This window comes from Oreochromis aureus, linkage group 3, assembly GCF_013358895.1.
Source record: "Oreochromis aureus strain Israel breed Guangdong linkage group 3, ZZ_aureus, whole genome shotgun sequence".
NCBI lineage: Eukaryota > Metazoa > Chordata > Actinopteri > Cichliformes > Cichlidae > Oreochromis > Oreochromis aureus.
This window is the reverse complement of record NC_052944.1, coordinates 83,647,130-83,665,307: the sequence shown is the minus strand read 5'-3', so window position 1 is coordinate 83,665,307 and position 18,178 is coordinate 83,647,130. Positions and strand designations below refer to the sequence as shown.

Genomic DNA, 18,178 nt, shown 5'->3' with positions numbered 1-18,178 from the left:
CAAATTGAATCATGTTTCCTGTTGTTTGAACTGTGTGTGTTTGTGTTCAGACTTTAAACAGGAGACAGACGTTGTCTACTCTTTACTGAAGTAGTCCACCAGTCCAACCACTGACGTCCGGCTGCTGGTCTCTAACTGGTCCCCCCAGCACCTCAGACCAGAGGACATCCACATGTTACAGATTTTTATATGTTTTTTGTATTTTTGTCACTGAATTAGACGCTGATGACCCAGAACTACTTACTGAGAGTCAGTTCATTAATTTTTTGGCATGCAATTATTGTATTTCCTGTTTCACGTGTTTTCCTCTTGTGGTTCTACGGCTTTCACAAAGGCATTAGTTGGAAATTTTGACTTGTTCTTGGTTGTGGCAAACTGACAAACTCCTTTCATCAGAGCAGAAAAGAAACTTCAAACACAGACTTTAACCATTGAAAGAATCATTCAGAGTCTGTAAACTCCACAGAAAAGCTTCAGTGCAGGATGTTTCTGTTTGAGACTGAATTTTTTTGAATTTGTGAATTGTTATGATCCAATGTTGTCAGTGTTTGTTATATGTGTGACTCCTCCCACCATAGGATGGCTGTGGGTTTTTCCCCTTTTTCTTTCTTAGGAGGTGGACATCTGGGCATTCCTCTTGAGTAGTTGAGTGGAGTCTCTTCCTATTGTCGAATTGGATAATTGGTTGATCACCTCCAGTATTTAACCACCAGATGACAGCCACTTGGCCCTCCCTCTCTCCTAGCCTCCACCATCCAACAAAGAGCATGTGTTTTTGATTCATTGTTTCATAGAGTGTCTTTGCCCATTGATTTGCAAGTATAACCTGTGTGTGTGTCTGGCGTTAGTGCCTTAATTTTGTAAATAGTTGTAAATAGATTTGTATAGTAGCAATTGTGTATTTTGTTCACCTTGTATATATTCTTCACTGCGGCAGCCTAGCAGGCGTGAGAAGCCATTTTTGTTGATTAAGTTTTCTCCTGTTTTTTTTTTTTTATTTAGAAAGTTAGGTAACTGAATTGTCTTTTGGTTAATTTTCATTTGTGTAGGAACGAATAGGGACCATTAGGGAGTTTTGTTTGTTATTTTTGGCACTGCTCACTGCTGAAGCAAATAAATGCCTGCTTAGCACTTTAAAAGATACTACTGTATGTGTTCCTTCTTGGGTGGTGCGGGAGTGGGCCAATTTCTTGTTGCGTTCAATACACGCTTAGACAAAGAACGTAACAGAATTCAAATTGATAGGACAAGTTAAAACGTTCTCTAGAAAATAATCAGGGAAATGTTTTGTTACATTTTACAGTTATGCTTTGATACGAGGAAAGCGTAGAGGAAACCTTGACTGTCAGGAGGTGTCCCGTACTGTCTCACTCAATAGTTTCTGATGATAACATCTGACATGTTTTAGTATCTTATAAACTCGTAAAAATGTGACTCAGACTCAGTTACGTACTCAGTTACCCTTTCCTGATGGGTGTCCCAAGTGACCTTTTCTTCAGGGAAATGTTTTTTATTTTTATTATTATTATTTTTTTTTATGTGTGTGTCTGTGTGGAGTCCTGTCTGTGCCACTCCGCAATGATATTTAACTATTAATCACAATTTTGCTAAATAAAAGGATCTTACTTGCATTAGTAATATGACTATCATTAACCAACGATCGCCCTTGACGGTAGAATCCGCTGGTTTCAAACTGGGAATAACCACACAAAGAGCATGCACATTTTTATTAGCTGCACATGTAGTGCATTAGCTGCTGGCTGGTAAGGGTGTCATGGATCTGTAGCTTTCCCCTGCCTTTCTGGAGGGCTTATATTTCACTAAAACTATCTAATATTTAACTAAAAACTATCGAATATGTATGTAATTATGTAGATTATGTGACTCTTAAAGTTTTTTTCCTGGCAGCAGTGTAAGGTCAGCAATTCTCCACAAGGTGCATGTAGATGTCACTGAACTGGAGCTCTGAGAGAGGCATCGTTACTTTCAGGGATTTAAATAAAGCTGTTGGGGAGAATAATGATCACAAGTCCCCAAAATTGTTTTCATAACTTCATTTTTCCTCCATGGACAGACGATCCAAGTCGTCATGGATCAAATTAGGTGAACACTTTAGTCCTGCAGTATTACCACATGTCATGATGGAGTAATGTTTTACCTGCCAGGGTAGTGAGTCGAGTAAGTGGGACTCGGCAGCAGATTAGAATAAAGTACAGCAACATTTATACATTTTATAAATACACACACATTTCCATTACAAAGTCTCTCAGATGCAGACCTGAATTTGACTTGTGGTCAGCATGCAGTCTGAAGTATTTTCTTTATCAGATCACACAAATGTACATGCTTACAGAACAATAACACTGTAAAAAAAAAATCAAGAAATCACAGTTACCTTTTAGGATATAAATTGGCTGGTTCACTGCCGGTGGCTACTTAGCGGGGCCTGGTGCCCGTGGCTCGGTCGGGCCCCTTCCAGGGGGTGGGATGTCCTTGAATCTCTGGGCCTACGGCTGGGTCGGCTAAAGTGTGACTGGCTGCTGGCAGAGCCTGCGGCAGGCCTCCTGTACCTTCTCCACTTCTACACGCACATACAGGGAGTGCAGAATTATTAGGCAAGTTGTATTTTTGAGGAATAATTTTATTATTGAACAACAACCATGTTCTCAATGAACCCAAAAAACTCATTAATATCAAAGCTGAATGTTTTGGAAGTAGTTTTAGTTTGTTTTCAGTTTTAGCTATTTTAGGGGATATCTGTGTGTGCAGGTGACTATTACTGTGCATAATTATTAGGCAACTTAAGAAAAAACAAATATATACCCATTTCAATTATTTATTTTTACCAGTGAAACCAATATAACATCTCCACATTCACAAATATACATTTCTGACATTCAAAAACAAAACAAAAACAAATCAGCGACCAATATAGCCACCTTTCTTTGCAAGGACACTCAAAAGCCTGCCATCCATGGATTCTGTCAGTGTTTTGATCTGTTCACCATCAACATTGCGTGCAGCAGCAACCACAGCCTCCCAGACACTGTTCAGAGAGGTGTACTGTTTTCCCTCCTTGTAAATCTCACATTTGATGATGGACCACAGGTTCTCAATGGGGTTCAGATCAGGTGAACAAGGAGGCCATGTCATTAGTTTTTCTTCTTTTATACCCTTTCTTGCCAGCCACGCTGTGGAGTACTTGGACGCGTGTGATGGAGCATTGTCCTGCATGAAAATCATGTTTTTCTTGAAGGATGCAGACTTCTTCCTGTACCACTGCTTGAAGAAGGTGTCTTCCAGAAACTGGCAGTAGGACTGGGAGTTGAGCTTGACTCCATCCTCAACCCGAAAAGGCCCCACAAGCTCATACTGCTCGCAGGGCTGCAGCCACTGGTTTGAACTTAGAAGAGTAATAACCAACTGGCCGAAGCGAATCACTATGCTACATTAAAAGAACAGAAGACATGAAACCATTCTTTTCATCTACCATTTGAGTGTACGGTTTGGATGGGTCTGCTAGCGCCAAAACAGGCGCTGTTTGCAGCAGCTTTTTCATGGCAACGAAGGCTCCCTCAGCTCCGGTGTCCAGGAAATGTGATCATGGTTTGTACCATGTATGGGTGCAGCACGGGGAGCTTCCACAGAGGAGTAGTGCGGAATGAAATTGCAACAATATTTTATGGTTCCCAGAAATGATATCACCTGTTTTTTTGGTGAGAGGCTTTGGGATAGTCATCACAGCTTCCACCCTTTTGGAGAAAATCTGGTGAGTTTTAAGAAATGATATGCCCTGAGAATGTGACTTTGTCTTTACAGAGCTGTAGCTTTGACCTGTTAGCATTGTGACCCTAGTGATGCAAATGTGTCAGTAACACAACAGACTCTGTAGTGCGCTGCTCTTGTGTGCTCTGAAAGAGGACTTTGGAGTGATTACTGGCTCACAATTTTTAATTAGACCTACATCATAATAAGATGAGGCCCACAAGCCTGACGCCCAAAAGCCATCAGGCACCTCTGTCAGCAGGGGGTGTGAGGAATCTGCAGGAGGTGTCGCTTGAAGCAAACACTGTGAAACAGCCATGTCCACCAGCTCTACTGAGTGGGCACAATGGACTGTACATGTCATGGTCCTCTTATAACCTTTAGTTTTTGGAGAAAATGATACTGTGGAATCCTTTGTGGTCTCCCGATTGCACGCGCTGTAGCACCGTTTCACAAATACTCCCATGGCTTCCCACACGGCTCCGACCACAGAAACTCATGTTTGAATTTTTAACGTTGTCTGTCTACACAACACAGGGGATATGGTGAAATTTTCCCTCTGAATGCTTCCTGATGCAGATACAGAATGAGTGAACCTCTCACCTAGCCCGGGCTGAGGTGAGAGAGAATCCCAGCATATTACAGAATAAGTGGCACCGGAATATATGAGAAATTCCACTTCCTGACCACAAACTAACATTTTATACAATGTGCCTGTCATGGTCCCTGTGCCTCCCCGGCCTGCCCAGTGTGGCCACAAGTGTTTGTTGTCTCTCTCTCTCTCTCTCTCTCTCCCCCCTACCTGTCTGCCTGGGCGGAGTTCTGATTGGGCTCCCGCCCTTGGCCCACGCACCTGCAGCTGATCGAGTGAATTGCAGTTGATCTCGGGCTCTTCTTAAGTCTGGGGCTCTGAGCTATTCGTCGCTGGAATATTGAGTAACCCTCGTCAGTATTGCCTGGCTTCATTGTGAATCAGCTGTTCCCGTGCTTGCCGCCGACTTACCCTCGTCTGTGTTGACAGGTTATCTGGACCCGCCCGTTTTGACTCCTGGACCCCGTGAGTGTGAGTGGGTTGCTCGTGTGAGGAGTGTTTGGACAAGGAGCGGAGCAAGTGTGAAGAAGTGTGTTTTCCCCAGCCTATTGATCCCCGGGACCCTGGTGTCCCCCCCCCCCCCACGTGTACATAGCGCACCGGATTGATTAATAAAGTATTGTTGAACTGTGCTACCTCAGTCTGCGCCTGAGTCCGTCCGCCACCGTGACAGTGCCATCTGGTGACACAGAAACCCGGTTTACATGCTCTAAACTGTGATGTATTAAAGTGTGTGCATCTGTGTGTGAAACGTTTTCTACATCACTGTGTGTGTGTGTGTGTGTGTGTGTGATTTTCAGTTCCTTGTTCTGAAGAAGTGGGCAAACCACAGCCTGAAGTGTCCACTAGCACCCATCACTGGCCCTTCATTTGGCATTGATGCTGTCCAAGTCTAGGCGAGCCTTGATTAGGGCAACTCTGCTTCCAGTGTTCATGCTCGCCACAGATAAAACAGGCATCTGAATCCCCTCCCCACTGTTGTCATTGTTGATCTCGTCCTCGATCACGTCTTCTTCCGGCCGCGCCAACTGCCTTTGCCGTGGAAGTCTCCCTGCGGGTTTGTTGCAGTCTTGTACAGCGTTAGGGCTGCATAGTGGAGGTCGGCATTTTGTTCTTTCTCTTTTCTGCCTTTCTTTTCATCCAGGTGGTTCTGGCCATGGCGGCCATGTTGTCGTAGCTCCATCAGCCGAGGCTCATCTTCTCATCCCACATACGAACGTCTCACTTCAGCTGCCACATTTGGCCTTAATCCCTCAAACATATGGCCACAGAGATGATGCTCATATGTGGAGGCTATGATGTCATGTCGTCTTTTGGTAAAAATGAATGGTAAATGGCCTGTATTTATATAGCGCTTTCAATAGTCCCTAAGGACCCCAAAGCGCTTTACATATATAGTCATTCACCCATTCACACACACATTCACACACTGGTGATGGCAAGCTATGTTGTAGCCACAGCCACCCTGGGGTGCACTGACAGAGGCGATTGGTATTGGTATTCCACCATTAGCATCAAACACAGTTGTCATACGATGTATGAAGTCATCCACAGATTCATCTTTCCTTTGCTTGCAAGCTTGAATCTTTGACATGTTCACCTCATCCAGGTAAACCTCCTTTAGCTTATCCATGAGGTGGGCCACTGCAGTACAATATTCACAGTTTTATCCATGCTCATAGGTTAGGTGTTTTATTCTCAGCACAGGATCAGGCAAGTGCAGTAATATTTTCCTCAGGTTGCATGGTTTCAGCTTACCTGCCACTGGGCATCTACAGGGAGTGCAGAATTATTAGGCAAGTTGTATTTTTGAGGAATAATTTTATTATTGAACAACAACCATGTTCTCAATGAACCCAAAAAACTCATTAATATCAAAGCTGAATGTTTTTGGAAGTAGTTTTAGTTTGTTTTAGTTTTAGCTATTTTAGGGGATATCTGTGTGTGCAGGTGACTATTACTGTGCATAATTATTAGGCAACTTAACAAAAACAAATATATACCCATTTCAATTATTTATTTTACCAGTGAAACCAATATAACATCTCCACATTCACAAATATACATTTCTGACATTCAAAAACAAAACAAAAACAAATCAGCGACCAATATAGCCACCTTTCTTTGCAAGGACACTCAAAAGCCTGCCATCCATGGATCCTGTCAGTGTTTTGATCTGTTCACCATCAACATTGCGTGCAGCAGCAACCACAGCCTCCCAGACACTGTTCAGAGAGGTGTACTGTTTTCCCTCCTTGTAAATCTCACATTTGATGATGGACCACAGGTTCTCAATGGGGTTCAGATCAGGTGAACAAGGAGGCCATGTCATTAGTTTTTCTTCTTTTATACCCTTTCTTGCCAGCCACGCTGTGGAGTACTTGGACGGCGTGTGATGGAGCATTGTCCTGCATGAAAATCATGTTTTTCTTGAAGGATGCAGACTTCTTCCTGTACCACTGCTTGAAGAAGGTGTCTTCCAGAAACTGGCAGTAGGACTGGGAGTTGAGCTTGACTCCATCCTCAACCCGAAAAGGCCCCACAAGCTCATCTTTGATGATACCAGCCCAAACCAGTACTCCACCTCCACCTTGCTGGCGTCTGAGTCGGACTGGAGCTCTCTGCCCTTTACCAATCCAGCCACGGGCCCATCCATCTGGCCCATCAAGACTCACTCTCATTTCATCAGTCCATAAAACCTTAGAAAAATCAGTCTTGAGATATTTCTTGGCCCAGTCTTGACGTTTCAGCTTGTGTGTCTTGTTCAGTGGTGGTCGTCTTTCAGCCTTTCTTACCTTGGCCATGTCTCTGAGTATTGCACACCTTGTGCTTTTGGGCACTCCAGTGATGTTGCAGCTCTGAAATATGGCCAAACTGGTGGCAAGTGGCATCTTGGCAGCTGCACGCTTGACTTTTCTCAGTTCATGGACAGTTATTTTGCGCCTTGGTTTTCCACACGCTTCTTGCGACCCTGTTGACTATTTTGAATGAAACGCTTGATTGTTCGATGATCACGCTTCAGAAGCTTTGCAATTTTAAGACTGCTGCATCCCTCTGCAAGATATCTCATTATTTTTGACTTTTCTGAGCCTGTCAAGTCCTTCTTTTGACCCATTTTGCCAAAGGAAAGGAAGTTGCCTAATAATTATGCACACCTGATATAGGGTGTTGATGTCATTAGACCACACCCCTTCTCATTACAGAGATGCACATCACCTAATATGCTTAATTGGTAGTAGGCTTTCGATCCTATACAGCTTGGAGTAAGACAACATGCATGAAGAGGATGATGTGGACAAAATACTCATTTGCCTAATAATTCTGCACTCCCTGTAGTTTCTTGACCCGTGGAACAATATTCTCTGCAAAAAATAAGGAGCTGCTTACCGAACTTTGTACCCGACACTAGGGAGTCAGACAAATGGCTGGTGGCGTCAGCGATGTCTGACCATGTCCATGGTCTGTGAACCAAAATGGGTCCGTCGGGCCCTGCCACTTCTACCATCGGGAGTTGCAGGTCTCCTCTTCTCCCCTGTCGCCACATTCTCATTCTCCGCATCTCATTCTTCGTCTTACCCGCTGCCTTCTTCTTCCTCTGTATCGTCCCGCTCATCATCAGTGGGATAATATTCGGGTTGATCCATGGCGATTGGCAGGACGTAATATCCATGCCATCTGTCCTTATTTCTCCGCTTTTTCCTCTTATTTCTCCATCCCCATTTTTTCATTTTTGTCTCTTCAGCCCATAATGCATGCCGTGCTTGGAGGTCACCTCCTGCTTCCTCTTGGGACAGTTGCTGCTCTTCAGCCACTGAGCTGGGGCCGGCGGCTACTGGGAGTGGGTCTCATGGTGCAGAGCGGGATCTAAGGGGAAAGTATCGAATTTTGGACTATAAGCCGCTACTTTTTTCCTAGGTTTTGAACCATGAGGCTTATACAAAGGTGCGGGTATTCTGTGGATTTTTCTTCCACCACTAGGGGCGCTCTAACCAGAACTGGAATCAAAAATAAGACAGACAAAAAAAATCAATGCAAAGAAGAATACACTACTTTTTCTTTAGCAGATAGAACACGCACGGCAAATTAGCAACTGGTAATTATTTTCAAATCCCCTTCATAATGGAAACCACACAAAGATGTTCGTATGATGCAAGTTTTAAGTTGAAGGCCATCAATCTTGCTATCCAGGAGGGAAACCGCGCTGCTGCACGCAAGCTTAGCGTCAATGAATCTATGGTGAGACGTTGGAGGCGGCAGCAGGAAGAGCTCATACAATACCAAAAGTCGAGAAAAGCTTTCAGAGGACATAAAAGCAGGTGACCAGTCTCTGTCAGCAACTCCCCCCTGACTATCAGGAAAAAGTTGAAAACTTCCACAAATTCGTTGAAAAAAAAAAAGATAAAAGAAAACTCCATTGGACCAGACGACATAATCAATATGGATGAAGTACCTTTAACGTTTGATCTGCCTCTGACCAGGACCATTAACAAGACAGGTGCATTATCCGTGTTGTTGAAAACAACAGGCCACGAGAGGACCCACTTTACCTGTGTTCTGGCATGCACGGCATCCGGACAAAAACTTCCACCAATGGTGATTTTTAAGCGTATAACTATGCTGAAAGAACAACTCACGAAAGGCATAGTGGTCAAAGTTAAGACCAAAGAGTGGATGATAGAATGCCCAATGAAGGAATGGTTAACAGAGTGCTATGGCAAGCGCCCGAGAGGATTTTTTTTACTGGAAAAAAGCACTGCTTGTTTTGGATAGCACGAGGGCCCACATCACAGATTCTGTGAAAGCAGCGATCAAGAAAACAAACTCCATTCCAGCTGTGATTCCTGGAGGTACAACAAAGTATTTGCAGCCACTTGACATCAGTGTAAATTTAAAGCTGCACTAAGGGTTGAGTGGGAGATGTCAAGTGGTGAAAAGTCATTCACAAAAACTGGCCGCATGCGAAAAGCATCCTTTTCGGATGTCTGTCAGTGGATCATAACAGCGTGGAGTGCTGTGAAAGAATCCACCATCACCAACGGGTTCCGAAATGCTGGACTGCTAAACGAAGAGAGCGGCACAACTTCAGAGCCAACTTCACCGGAGGATGACAGTGACAGGGAGAGCGAGACTGATGGAGACAGATGTGACGAAGCGCTTCTGAGGCTGTTCAACTCCGACACTGAAGAAGACGACCTCATGAGTTTCAGCGAAAGTGATTAAAGTGACTTGTGGTTTCAAACACAGGAGAAATGAAGGTAAATAAATACCGGTTATTTTCTCTTAGTTCTGTTCTGTTTTAATCAGCAAAGTGCCGTGTTAAAAGGCACTGTTCGGAAAGAATCTGTTCAGGTACATACATGTACATTTACAGTACAAAATCGTTCTGTACATGCAGTAAATATCTAATTTTTCAACATAGATATCTGCGGCTTATAGCAGAGTGCCGCTTGTATTTTTTTTTTTTTAAATAGAGCGGATGCGACTTATATACAGGGGCGCTCTATTGGTCGACATTGGCTTTCAAGCTCTGCAAACCAGCCTGTACTGGGGCACGAGGGGAAGCACAAAAAGTACATGAACTGGGAAATGATTTGTTCTCTGTGTAATACGGAGGCGGAAGAGACACTGAGGTGGACACTGCGTCAGCCTCCATTCCTTTCTCTCTTAGTATGGATTTCTTTTGGCAATTCTTTCAAAACTGCTTTCTTTTCCCTCGTTTCTGCTTCTATTATCCGCATTTTTAAACAATTTTTTCTCCTCGCTTACCCTACACAAACCACTGTCTTAACTTTCCCTGTCTTTAACAGCTTTTCTTCTTTTCTTCTTCTGGGTCTTTCCTTAGTGTTTGCCCCCCCCTTCCCGAGCTAACCTCACCTGGCTACAATACACATATATCACAAGAAATACCCCCTCTGTATTATGAAAGACCTTTGTGACATTTAAACCCACCAGCTTTAGTGGCTACATTAACACAGGCTACAGATCATTATGTCATGCTGACTGAGTTAGGGTTAGCAGATTAGAATTGTTAAAATAAGGGTGATGTTTGAAATCAATCAGTCTTCCTCTCTTGTTACCTGCAAGAACACATGTGCAGCCATTATTGTTACATATCACAGGCAAGGATGTTGTTGCTACTAAGATTGCACCTAAATCAACCATTTACGTATCTTATCATCACAAACTTCAAGGACCAAGGTTCAATTGTTGTGAAGAAGGCTTGAAGTCCAGCAAGCTACAGGACTGCCTCCTAAAGATGATTCAGCTGCAGGATCAGAGTGGCACCAGTGCAGATCTTGCTCAGGAACGGCAGCAGGCAGGTGTGAGTGCATTTCGAGGATGGCCTGGTGTCAAAAAAGGCAGCAAAGAAGGCCCCCCACCCACCCCCAAAAAAGAAAAAAAATATCAAGGACAGACTGATGTTCTACAAAAATTACAGGAACTTTACTCCAGTCCTCAGCACACCACTGGGTAAAGCAATTTTCTCTGATGAAGCTCCTTTTATGATTGTTTGGAGCATCTGCATTTAAATGCACCCAACTCAAAGGATCAACCAGAAAATAACCCATTTATTTATAATTCTTTTTCTGTGAATTTATAGAATTCGGGCTTGCTCGGCATTGTGCAAAAATTAGATGACCTAATTATACTTTTCTATTGGAACTGGCAAAACAAAAACACGTGATTTTAGCTGAGACCACATTATCATTAGAATCCAAACTTTGAAGAGACGTTGTTGTTAAACTCTGTTTGTTCAGAAGAAAACAACAAACAGGTTTGGATTTGGGGATGTTCTTTGTGTATCAAGAAAAACAGCAAAAACAACAAATGCAATTAATACTTACATCTTTGAGCTATTCAAGTTTGATTTTTATAGAACAAATGACCCTCACGGTGTTGAGCGTCTGAGGCAACAACAGTACAGAACTAAAGGGCCAAATACTATTCTGCACATGGACTATTGATGAATTAAAGCCTTATGGTAATGGAGGCAGAGGAGCAGAGGTGTTATAGAACTGTGTCTCTGGTATACAGAGGGGTCTGACAGCCTGAATGAAGATACTGTTATTCTTTGTGTTCGACTGCCATCTTGTGCTGCAGTTAAGAATTGTTTTTAATCTATAAATGCACCATGCATTTTTTGCATGCTTACACAATTAGAGTGATGAAACTCCATAAAAACATTATCATGGTGGCATTTGAGACAAGTAATATTAACTGTATTTATCTTGCGATGATTCTTTTTCAGAAACCACATCATGTCTACTCCTCATGCACCGCCACATAGTAAACTTTCTCTTACATGTAAATCTCCAGATGTTAACTGTGCCTTCTGACTTAGGCTAATCGCAGTAACACAATCCAGTATTAACTGTTTGTAAATATTTATTAACAAGGTGAAGTTGAAGATGACACAGAGTGTAGGTGAGGAATTTTACAGTATTTACTCCCTGCAGCATGAGTTAAATTAAGAAAAGTGCCAAACTTCACAGTTCAGGATCAGAGAGAAATATCTACACATCAACTACACCACCGGTCAAAAGTTTTAGAATGACCCATTTTTTTCAGGTTATTTATTGTAATTCAAATTGCTCAAGTCCAATGAATAACTGGAAATTGTACAAAGGTAAATGTTGAACTGCCAGAGGTTAAGAAAGGTAAGGTTACCCAAAACTGAAAAATAATGTACATTTCAGATGTACAAAAAGATGTTTTTTCAGGGAACACAAAATGTGTTAACAATTTAAAACTGTTCTGCAGCAATGGAGGTTGACCAAAGCTGGTGTTACTAATGCCTACAGGTGCTCAAACTTTTCTAGAATACTTACAGCCCCCTCTGTCTGCATAAAACCAGTGCTGGAGCACACTGTGGTACCACATCCTCATGAGCATCAGTTGAACAGTATTGTACTGCAGAAAGTTATGTGTTGCTATAAAAATGGTGAGAAAAAGGCAATTAACAATGGAAGAGAGACAGACCATCATAACACTTGTGGGTGTTTCCTACAGAAAATTGTGGTCGTAGTCAGGAACGTCAGTTTCAACTGTGAAGAGAAGACTTTGAGCTGCAGAATTGACAGGATAAGTTGCAGGAAGAAAACCATTGGTAAGATGTCATAATAAGACAGAATGGCTTGCCGGGACCATGAAACACAACCACTGGGCTACTGATGACTGGAAGAAAGTATTATTGACTGATCGAGCTGGTCTGGGATGAACTGGACAGAGGAGTGAAAGAAAAGCAACCTACAAGTGCCACATTTATGGGAGCTTCTGCAACAGATATGGGAAAAACTTTCAGAAGAATATTTGATTTCTATTGTAGAAAGAATGAAATTTGTGTGTTCAGCTTGATCTATCAGCCAAAGGAGGCTACTTTGATGAACCAAAACTTTAGAATACACTTTGTTCCATAAACTGATTCCATTATTTCTTTTTTAACTCAAACCGGTTATTTGTACTGCTGTATATTGGGGTGTTCTAAAACTTCTGACCAGTAGTGTGCATGAATTTTTACTTACATACACCTTTCGCATCAATAATAAAAAATTAATACATAAGATTAACTAACATCAGCAAAAGAAAGGCATGCTATGCAAACTTGTTATTTTGGGCTCCACTTAAAGAGGAAAGGTCACATGAAGTTTATATTTAGACCAACACAAACAAGCTTTGCTTAATTTAAAGTTAATTTACATGGATTTCACTTAAAACAGATGTCTTTCAACAGCAGATGATCGATGGATCCTGATTGTGTTTTCAGTTTGGCCACTGTCTATTTAAAAAGCTGATTTCGGCAAAAGGATCAGCTGAGCCTGAAGCTCCAACACAAAAACACTGACTCTGAGATCAGAGCTCAGAAATTCATGTATCTACCCCAATGTCTTTTTCCCAATTATTTTCATTTTTTTCCCCAAGTAATAGGCCTTAAGTTCTGTATCACTTTGTATATGATGGAAATTCGCCACTTGCCAAAAGGATCTATTTCCAAAATAGTATCCACTTGATTTTAGGAGGTAGGTAGGGGAATGAAGGAATCGATGTTTTTGCAAAACTTCGTATTTGCAGATATCTAAGCATATGTGAGGTTGGTATATTGTAATCTCTCATCAAAGCGTAAAAGGTGTTAAAAAGTTTCTCCTGAAAATAAATTGTGAAAAAATTTATTTTTTTTTAGGAAAAACTTTCAAACCATTTGGAATGCTTTATCTGAAATAGATGGCAAAAAAGGGTTAGAAGCAACAGCTTCTAACCCTTTTTTGCAACAGCAACAGCAGAGAAAAATTATTAACCAGTTGCAGACAGAAGTGCCTTCTGAACTGAAGCCATATTCTAATAGATGTTCTTACAATTGTATTCATTATTTTTTGTTTTTAATTTAGAACTAGGTTAAGTTAACTTAAGTGCATTTAACTTAAGGTAAAGGTAGTTTATACATCCTCTCTATATCCCAGAATGAGTCGTTCATTTGTAACTGATCAATGATCCTGAACACAATCAGGCAGATTATTGATCGTCTATAATCCACAGACCTTCATCTACACTCAGATCATCACACAGCGTTTGTGTTGTCACTTCATTCAGTGTGTGTAACAGCTGATCTCAGGTCTGTGTTGTTCATCTCTCACAGAACAAGTTCTTACAAACAGCTGAAGCTCCAACACAAAAACACTCACTGACTCTGAGATCAGAGCTCAGAAATTCATGTGTGTTTGTAACACAGTTTGACTTTGTGTCAGTAAATCTCATGAACAGCCTGAAGATGAATAAACTGTAGTTCAGAGTCACTGACAGACAGCACAGACACACACTGTTGGTCTGAGTCTGAACATGATGATCATCAGAGTTGTTTGACATCTGCTGGATGTTCAGAAGAGTTCTAATTCATCTTCAGATCATCTGAGTCACAGTTCAGCTCTGGAGTGCAAAGAGGCTGTCTAGTCTCTGGATCATTATGAGGTTTAGAATCATGTTTTCTTTTGTAGATCCAAAAACCAACAACAGCAACAAGAATAAGAAGCTCAGCAGAAACTGACAGACCAACTATCAGTCCAACAGACCCATCCTCCTTCTCTTTGTCTTCCTTTCCTCCATCTTTGTTGTCTTCATCCTTCTCTTGTCCTCCTGTCTGACCTGCAGGTGAGAAACAGGTGTGAGGTGTCAGCTGTCAGGTAGGTGATGAGTGAAGAACAGAACAGAATCCATTTCTTTTTCTAGTAAATTAGGTTAAAAAAGATAAAAGAAAAGTTTGAATGACAATTGGGAAACTCCAGATTTCAAGTATTTCAATACTGCCAGAGCAGTATATATCCCACTGCTCTGGCAGTTTTGACGTGGTGACCCACCCTGTGAAAACGGATGTAGCTCACAATCAGCCAGGGTTTCGGGTGAGCTCATTGTGAAACCTGGCCCCACGCTATCATGTGATTTCCTGAGGTCAGATGGCCCAGGATGTGAGTGGCAGACAGTTGGTGTCGTAAACCACCGCCTCTGTTCAAAGATGGTCGCTCACAGTGGACATAGATGGCTTCTTTCACTCCTCTTTCAAACCATCTGTCCTCTCTGTCCAATATGTGAACATTGACATCCTCGAATGAGTGACCTTTGACCTTTGTCCAGACGGACTTTTGGATGGATTTTTTGCTGATTTGATGAAAGCCCAATTAGGATAACCACATGTGTTAACAGCTTTCTTTACATGTGTCTGTCATTTTTCTTTAATCTCTTCCTGCACTCTAAACAAAAAATCTAAAATAGCACAAAAATTTTGACAGGTAAAAATCATTAAAATCATAGCTTATTGGATTTTAACATCCACATTTAGCTAGTTTTTTATATTAAACACTGTATATCATTCCTTGTTGTCTCTGTGAGTGGGTTTGTGTAAGTCATCAGTCTCAATGAAAGAGTGAATGAGGAGCCTAATTAAGCCCAGAAGTGGTATAATAATTCCCCCATATAGCACAGTATTGGAATTATGATCAGAGTCATTTACTTTTAACGTGTTTATGTATTTTACAGTCGAGTTTGATAGAGTGATTTTGGATAGGATTAGTTAACCTTTTATCAAGCAGTAGGTCATTTGTGACTCACTTACAGTTTTAGTCACAGGGTAAAGAAATTAGAAGATGTTATTTTTCAAATGAAATCAACTCTGATTGTATATTTATCTTCCAGTTAAATATGTCTCAATGTTTTTCTGGTGTCTTTTGATTGTTATCTAAATAACTTTCTAAGTCAAGAAAGAGTGAGATATTACAGTTTTTACCCATCTTGCACTTTGAGAATGTTAGAACATTAAAGCAGTGCTACATGTTACATTATCTGCAATAGAAAATGAGGTCATTGTGAATGAAAGGGACTTCAATATACAGATATAAATAGAGAGAGAGAGGTTTGAAGATCAGCACAAAATCATTTTAGAAAGGCTCTGCAGACCTTTAGTTTCTGGATTTACAAACTAAATAATAAACTGAGTTCCCGAAGCTTCCACAGAACAACAACATGTGCTGATAATAAGTGAACATAATGTGTGAGAGAAAGCAGCCTCTCATTATAAGACACTGTGAGTCTCTGCATGCTGCCTTTATGGAGCTACAGCTGTTTGTATACACTGAACAAAAAGTTTTGTAGCTGTATACTGACTCCTGACACTACAACACATCACACTGACACACACATTACACTTCTTTGTCTCTGACACAGCTGGATTACAGATGTTAAGTGTCCACCCAGCCTCGTGTCTCCTTCACACACACAGACAAACTGAATCCACATAAAAATAAATCTTTAGGAAATATTATTATTATTAAAAATTATTAACATATGAACCAAAGAGATGCAGTTAGAGCAGACTGGCCAATTATTTCTGCTGATGAAACCCTTAGTTTGATTGTCAGTGACTAACAGAGAACCTGAGTCTAAACCTGATCAGATGAAGTGTGAGGTTGTGAGAAAGTCTCTGACTGCATTCATAGATGTGTCCTTTCAGCTGCTCTGATCCAACCTTTGGTCTCTATGAAGAGGCTTCAGGGAGATGTTTGCTACGTTGGACTGTAGGACCATCAGAAATGTGTGCAGTAACAAAACAGGCAGCACTGAAAGGAGCTCTAAGTGTTTGTGTTGTTCAATGATTTGTGCACAACAACAAAAATGGGACCTCTCTCATCCATCAGTCATCATGTGGACATTTTTCTGACACACTTTGAAGCTGATGGACGTTTTGTGTCTGCACTAAGTACGTTTTCAGCAGCTATGGCACCGGCAGGATTCACTTTCACAGACTCACAACCACCAGCTTCACCCCTCCCCTCCCCCTCCAGCTGTAGGCTTTAACATTGAGTTTCCCCACACATGTTTACAGACGAGTTAGAGAGCAAGAGAAGAAGAGACTGATTCATAAATGTCTTTGTTTCTGCTCTAACCTTACCCAAACAATGCTGCTCTACAACTCTAGACTACCAGCCACAAAGACAACAGCTGGACAAACATCTGTCTACCTCTGACATCCACCAGCTCATCCATACAACAAACACACATCAACAACCAGGAAGCAGCTTCACCTCTGATCACACACACACTCAACTCTACTCCCTCACCTGGAGGAACAACACGAAGATAGGTGATAATGATCTCCCATGAATGTTCTCCTTCCACAAAGACACCACAAACGTATGTTCCAGTGTCATTAATCGTCACATCCTTCAGAATCAGAGACACGTCTCCATCCTTCATCTGTCTGTCCTGCAGATCCACCCGGTTCTTAAAAGATGGATGCTGGTCATCTGGAACAAAGCGACCATCACGGTACAAAAGCACATATTCATCTTCCAGGTCAGCTCTGCTCCACTCTACAACTATGACGTTGTTTTTTGGAGCTCGACATGTCAGAGTGACGTCCTGTCCAGGCACAGCTAGGATGATTTTCTGGTCTGAAAGAGGAAACAACACAGAGCAGAGAGGTTAAAGGTCAAAGTACAATTATGATCAGAATGATTGACTTTAAATATTTTGTTTATTTCCTTTGACATTTGAGTTTTTAGTCATGTTGGATTTAATGAACCTCTGAACATCCAGCAGGTCACCAGTGACCCACTGAGGGGGAATTTTAGCCTCATGCTAAACATGCAAAGTGTCAGAAACTACAAGATGTTAGCTTCCACAGAACAACAACATGTGCTGATAATAAGTGAACATAATGTGTGAGAGAAAGCAGCCTCTCATTATAAGACACTGTGAGTCTCTGCATGCTGCCTTTATGGAGCTACAGCTGTTTGTATACACTGAACAAAAAGCTTTGTAGCTGTATACTGACTCCTGACACTACAACACATCACACTGACACACACATTACACTTCTTTGTCTCTGACACAGCTGGATTACAGATGTTTCCATCCAGCCTCGTGTCTCCTTCACACACAGAGACAAATTTAATCCATATGAAAATAACCCACAAGAAATAAATATTATTCAGAAACCAGACTCATACTCCTTATTCTTCGTTAAATCTCACCTGCAGAAACAAACACGACAAACAGCAAAGTCCAGTACGGTGACGCAGTTACAGCAGACATTTCCGTGTTCTCGAGTTCTGCTGATCTGACTCTTAGTTTGTTTAAACGACTAAGTCTGAAATAGATTCGGGTACTCCCTTGAAATTTGCTTTTAAAACCTGAGATTAAATCAAAGGTTCAAATATAAATTAAATTCACTAACTACTATAAGAAATCTGTCTTTCAGTCGTTCGCGGAAACACTTCTGATTCAGCGTCTCTCTTAAGGAAGTCACGGGTGTGTCGGTATAGCGTCGTTTAGTAGGCT

General features: G+C 41.6%; 1 protein-coding gene across 1 annotated transcript; it reads right to left on the bottom strand.

The window, feature by feature from the left end:
• Positions 1 to 11,725: 11,725 nt before the first annotated feature.
• Positions 11,726 to 18,164, bottom strand: LOC120438323. The gene is made up of 3 exons (XM_039608745.1): positions 17,872 to 18,164; positions 16,957 to 17,289; positions 11,726 to 14,491 (listed from the first exon to the last, which is right to left on the bottom strand). Exons 1-3 carry the CDS (start codon positions 17,930 to 17,932, stop codon positions 14,238 to 14,240), a joined length of 648 nt encoding a protein of 215 aa, XP_039464679.1. The 5' UTR covers positions 17,933 to 18,164; the 3' UTR covers positions 11,726 to 14,237.
• Positions 18,165 to 18,178: the final 14 nt, after the last annotated feature.

What these genes read in the sequence shown, in the direction of transcription:
- LOC120438323 (XM_039608745.1), bottom strand. Translation starts at nt 17,932, where the DNA reads ATGTCTGCTGTAACTGCGTCACCGTACTGGACTTTGCTGTTTGTCGTG. An exon ending in TGTCGTGTTTGTTTCTGCAG is followed by an intron (nt 17,290 to 17,871) that starts GTGAGATTTAAC and finishes TTCCTCTTTCAG; the next exon opens with ACCAGAAAATCATCCTAGCT. An exon ending in TCTTCGTGTTGTTCCTCCAG is followed by an intron (nt 14,492 to 16,956) that starts GTGAGGGAGTAG and finishes TCTCACCTGCAG; the next exon opens with GTCAGACAGGAGGACAAGAG.